General features: G+C 47.4%; 1 protein-coding gene across 1 annotated transcript in view; it reads left to right on the top strand.

Annotated features, from left to right (window-relative positions):
- Nucleotides 1-5000, top strand: part of LOC122260430 (uncharacterized) — a 15988-nt gene that overhangs the window by 798 nt on the left and 10190 nt on the right. The window contains exon 2 of the mRNA XM_086550442.1: nt 685-789. Coding sequence (XP_086406568.1) covers nt 685-789 — 105 coding nt within the window. The remainder of the gene's footprint in view (nt 1-684; nt 790-5000) is intronic.

Below are 5000 nucleotides of genomic sequence, written 5' to 3'. Positions count from 1 at the left end.
TCGAGGACGACCTCTGAGTTCATGTATTTATGTATATATTTATTCATGTATATTCCTGTATATATATTGTACGTATATATATGTATATTCATGTATATACCCATTCTCGTGAATAGGAACACGTTTATTCAAAGTCCTTACCCAAAGGGACATGTAACACTCTCTTTCTTAATTCCTTTAATCTTTCATATCCATCGTAAGAGTTGCAAACAGCGCCCCATCACTATACTTACGTGACACTCTGGCCATTGGGCTTGTAATGAGACCCCTTCGCCTTATGCTATACGTGTTAGTAATCTCTTAGGGCAATAGATGGCGCTCGTTTTCGTGCTGAAACAACAAACTAGATTTTTTGTTTCTTTCTCGTCCTAGATCTATGTTAACAATATATTCTTTTCTTTCTTTCTCATTCTCGTTCTATGATAACAATCTATTCTCTTTTTTTCTCTTCCTAGATCTATGATAATAACCTATTCTCTTTTTTTTTCCTTTCTCTTTCTCGTTCTATGATAATAATCAATTCCTTTTTCTCTTCCTCTTTCTCGATCTATGCTAATAACCTATTCTTTCTCTCTTTCTCTTTCTCTTTCTATTCCTAGATATATGATAATAACCTATTCTTTTTTTTCATCTTCCTCTTCCTCGTTCTATGATAATAACCCATTATTTTCCTCTCTTCCTCAGAGCAACAAACCCATCATGGAGAAGCGCAGGCGAGCGCGAATCAACACGTGTCTCAACGAACTGAAGTCTCTTATCCTCGATGCGATGAAGAAAGAAAACCGGTCTGTGTTGTTTCTTGCTTTGTTTACCTCTTTCTACTGTTTACCTGCGAGGTGCTGTTTCGTCTGGTGTGGTCTAGATTCTTTGTATTTTCATTCCTCTTTCTTTGTTTCTCTGTTCTCTGTCTTTCTGTATCTTTTTTTTCTATATGCCTCTATGTATCTCTTTTTCTATCTATTCTATCTCTCTTTCTTTTCTCTATTTCTCTCTCTCTCTCTCTCTCTCTCTCTCTCTCTCTCTCTCTCTCTCTCTCTCTCTCTCTCTCTCTCTCTCTCTCTTTCTCTCTCTCTCTCCCTCCCTCCCTCCCTCCCTCCCTCCCTCTCCATCCTCTTAAAAGTAACGACACTCATACCATCCAAAACCGGAGACTCAACGCCTCCACTTTCTCCCTCTCACCTGTGCCCATGGCCCTCGAGCCGCCCTTAATTCCCACACCCACGGCCACCGCCCTCGAGCCTCCAAGGGGCGGAGGTCGTGGGCGGTGCATTCTTAAGGGCGTCACGACCCGGCCGCAGTGTGTAGTGCCTGGGGATCAGGGACAGCCACATCCCAATCCGTCAATCTGGTGGATGGGTGCCTAGAGGGAGAGAGAGGGGAGGGCGGAGTTGTTGTTGTCTTGTGGTTTTCTTGCGTCTGTTTACCTCTTTCTGGAAGACTTGTGGAGGTGCTGTTTCGTCTGGTGTGGTCTAGATTCTTTGTATTTTCATTCCTCTTTCTTTGTTTCTCTGTTCTCTGTCTTTCTGTATCTTTTTTTTCTATATGCCTCTATGTATCTCTTTTTCTATCTATTCTATCTCTCTTTCTTTTCTCTATTTCTCTCTCTCTCTCTCTCTCTCTCTCTCTCTCTCTCTCTCTCTCTCTCTCTCTCTCCTCTCTCCTTTCCTCCATCTCCCGTCCTTCGTGCTCTCGCCGTCAATCTCTCTCTCTCTTTCTCTCTCTCTCTCTGTCCCCCCCTCCCTCCCTCCCTCCCTCTCCATCCTCTTAAACGTAACGACGCTCATACCATCCAAAACCGGAGACTCCACGCCTCCACTTTCTCCCTCTCACCTGTGCCCATGGCCCTCGAGCCGCCCTTAATTCCCACACCCACGGCCACCGCCCTCGAGCCTCCAAGGGGCGGAGGTCGTGGGCGGTGCATTCTTAAGGGCGTCACGACCTGGCCGCAGTGTGTAGTGCCTGGGGATCAGGGACAGCCACATCCGTCACTCCTGGGTTTGATGTTGTTTTTGTTGTTGTTGTTGTTGTCTTGTGGTTTTCTTGCGCTTGTTTACCTCTTTCTGGAAGACTTGTGGGGGTGCTGTTTCGTCTGGTGTGGTCTAGATTCTTTGTATTTTCATTTTCATTCGCATGTCTTTGTTTCTCTGTTCCTGTCTTCTGAACTTGTTCCTATCTGCCTTTCTGTATCTCTTTTTCTATCTATTCTATCTCTCTTTCTTTTCTCTCTTTCTCTTTCTCTCTTTCTTTCTCTTTCATTCTTCCTCTTTCTTTCTCTCTCTCTCTCTCTCTCTCTCTCTTTCTTTTCTCTCTCTCTCTCTTTCTCTCTCTCTCTCTCTTTCTCTCTCTCTCTCTCTCCTTCCCTCCCTCCCTCCCTCCCTCCCTCTCTCCTACCTCTCCATCCTCTTAAACGTAACGACGCTCATACCATCCAAAACCGGAGACTCCACGCCTCCACTTTCTCCCTCTCACCTGTGCCCATGGCCCTCGAGCCGCCCTTTTACCCGACACCCACCCACTCGCCCTCGACCTCCAAGGGGAGGGGAGAGGGAGATCTTTAAGGCAAAGATAGGGGGGAGAGAGGGAGAGGGGAGAGAGAGAGAGAAAAAAGAGAGAGAGAGAGAGAGAGAGAGAGAGAGAAGGGAGAGAGAGAGAGAGAGAGAGAGAGAGAGAGAGAGAGAGAGAGAAAGGGAACGAAAGAAAGAGAGAGAGAGAGAGTGAAAGAGAGAGAGAGGGGGGAAATAAAAAGAGAGAGAAAGAAAGAGAGAAAGAGAGAGAGAGAGAGAGAGAGAGAGAGAGAGAGAGAGAGAGAGAGAGAGAGAGAGAGAGAGAGAGAGAGAGAGAGAGAGAGAGAGAGAGAGAGAAACAAAGAAAGAGAGAGAAGGGGTGAAAGACAAAGAGAGAGAGAACAAGAGAGAGAGAAAAAAAAAACAGAGAGAGTTATGTGAAGGCAACTCCTTTCAAACGAGAGAAAGGAGGGTGTCACGTGATCCGAGATGGTCAGGTGTTGAGAGTATCAGGTACCAAGGTGTTGGGTATAAGGGCACTGTATACCTATCTTTATCCTGGGTATGAGAGAACGTATGGGTTATTCGGATACATAGTGGCATTAACGGAGATCATTGTAGCAAATGTCGAGAAGTTTATGACTAAGAATGAACTATTTCAGAAAGGAATGTATGTGCATGACGTTTTTCGAGACTGTAAATTGTGATGAAGGTTTCGAAAATGGAATTGTTTAGTCTTATGCATGATTTTCATTTAGTAGTATCTTAATTCACAGTTTTTATTCGGTAGTATCATGAGATTAAAAAGCTGTGCCCTTTGGACAGTTCGGAAACATTTTGAAAGTTGTTCTGACAGGGAAAGAAAATGCGTGTAAGATCCATTATCGTGTTCGTTTCTCAAGAAAGACTTTGAGGGTGGGGGTTGGGGGGGGGGGTCAGTGGCAGTGGTTTGTGGTCGTGGGTTCCAATTGGCACGGACACGTTAACGGCTTCCTGATAGCTACGAGGGCGTCTGCGGGCGGGGGCCAGAGCGTGGGCGTGAGAAGCACATGAATGAGCCCCTTGAGACGGTTCACACACTTGTTATGGGGTTCGTGTGTTACAGCTCTCTGTCTCGACGTCCTCTCGCGCGATTCGCCTTGGCTGTGGCTTACCGATCGAGGCTTGGTGGCTTATTTCATGGACCCTTCCTGTTCATCTTCCTTCAAAATGCAAACAGAAAGAGCGAAGGCAGAGGCAGAATGGCGTGAGAGACAGAGAGAGGTGAGATACAAGAGGCGCTCTTCCCCGCCGTGGTTGATGCGCCAGCTATGTCTCTCTTGCCCCGAGACTGACCGTGGGAAGCGCGAGACCGGGTGGTCTTGTCATTCCCCCTCCCGCCTCCCCCTACCCCCCTCCTCCCGTCCTCCTTCGTCCTCCCTTCCCTCCCTCCTCTCTCCCGCCTCCTTCCCCTTCCCCCTACCCTCCATCTTCCCGTCCATCCTCTTGTCTCCTCTACCCATCCTCCCTCCCTCCCTCCACTCCCTCCCACCCTCCACTTCCCTCCACCTCCCTCCCTCCACTCCCTCCCTCCACCTCTACCTCCCTCCTTCCCTCCACATCCCCCCTCCTTCCCTCCTCCTCCCCCCCTCCTTTCCTCCTCCTCCCCCTCTCCCTCCACCTCCTTTGCCTCCACCCCCTTCCCTTACAGGTTAACATAGTGCACCTCCTCCACTGCCGCCTCCGCCTCCTGCAGGATCCATCGCCTAAACCCGCGCTGTTCCGTACCTGGTAATTCGGTGGCGGGATTTCAGGTCGTGATTTCGGCTGCCGGGGAACAGACTTCCGCTTCCACCGAGTTCATAGCTGTTTGAACACTGGGTTTATTATGAACGTTGGTTTCGCTTTACTTCGAGAAACATGTGTGAACATAGAGGCATATTTATCTATCTATTTGTCTGTCTGTATGTATCTATATCTATTCTTATCTATCTATTTGTCCGTCTGTCTGTCTGTCTGGTCTTCTTCTTTTCTCTTCGTTTATCTGTATGTCTACCTATCTGTCTATTTATCCATCTATCTGTATATCTACCTTCTATCAATCTCTCTCTCTCTCTACCTATATATCTTTCTATCTATATCTATTCGTCTATTTATCCAACCATCTCTCTCTCTCTCTCTCTCTCTCTCTCTCTCTCTCTCTCTCTCTCTCTCTCTCTCTCTCTCTCTCTCTCTCTCTCTCTCTCTCTCTCTCTCTCTCTCTCTCTCTCTCTCTCTCTCTCCCTCCCTCTCTTTCTCTTTCTCCCTCTCTCTCTCTCTCTCTCTCTCTCTCTCTCTCTCTCTCTCTCTTCCTCTCTTTCTCTTTCTCCCTCTCTCTCTCTCTCTCTCTTTCTCTATCTATCCATCCATTCTTCTATGAAATTCCCGCCGCTGGGAGAGTCAGGACGAAAAACCAGCAAACGAAACAAAAGCGAATCACAGCTGATTGTTAGCCTCCTGCACCGGCTGCAGGACAGG

The sequence above is a fragment of the Penaeus japonicus genome, unplaced genomic scaffold (assembly GCF_977035675.1).
Source record: "Penaeus japonicus unplaced genomic scaffold, GWHDUDI00000001_assembly GWHDUDI00000023, whole genome shotgun sequence".
Classification (NCBI taxonomy): Eukaryota; Metazoa; Arthropoda; class Malacostraca; order Decapoda; family Penaeidae; genus Penaeus; species Penaeus japonicus.
This window is presented reverse-complemented; position numbering and strand designations above follow the sequence as displayed.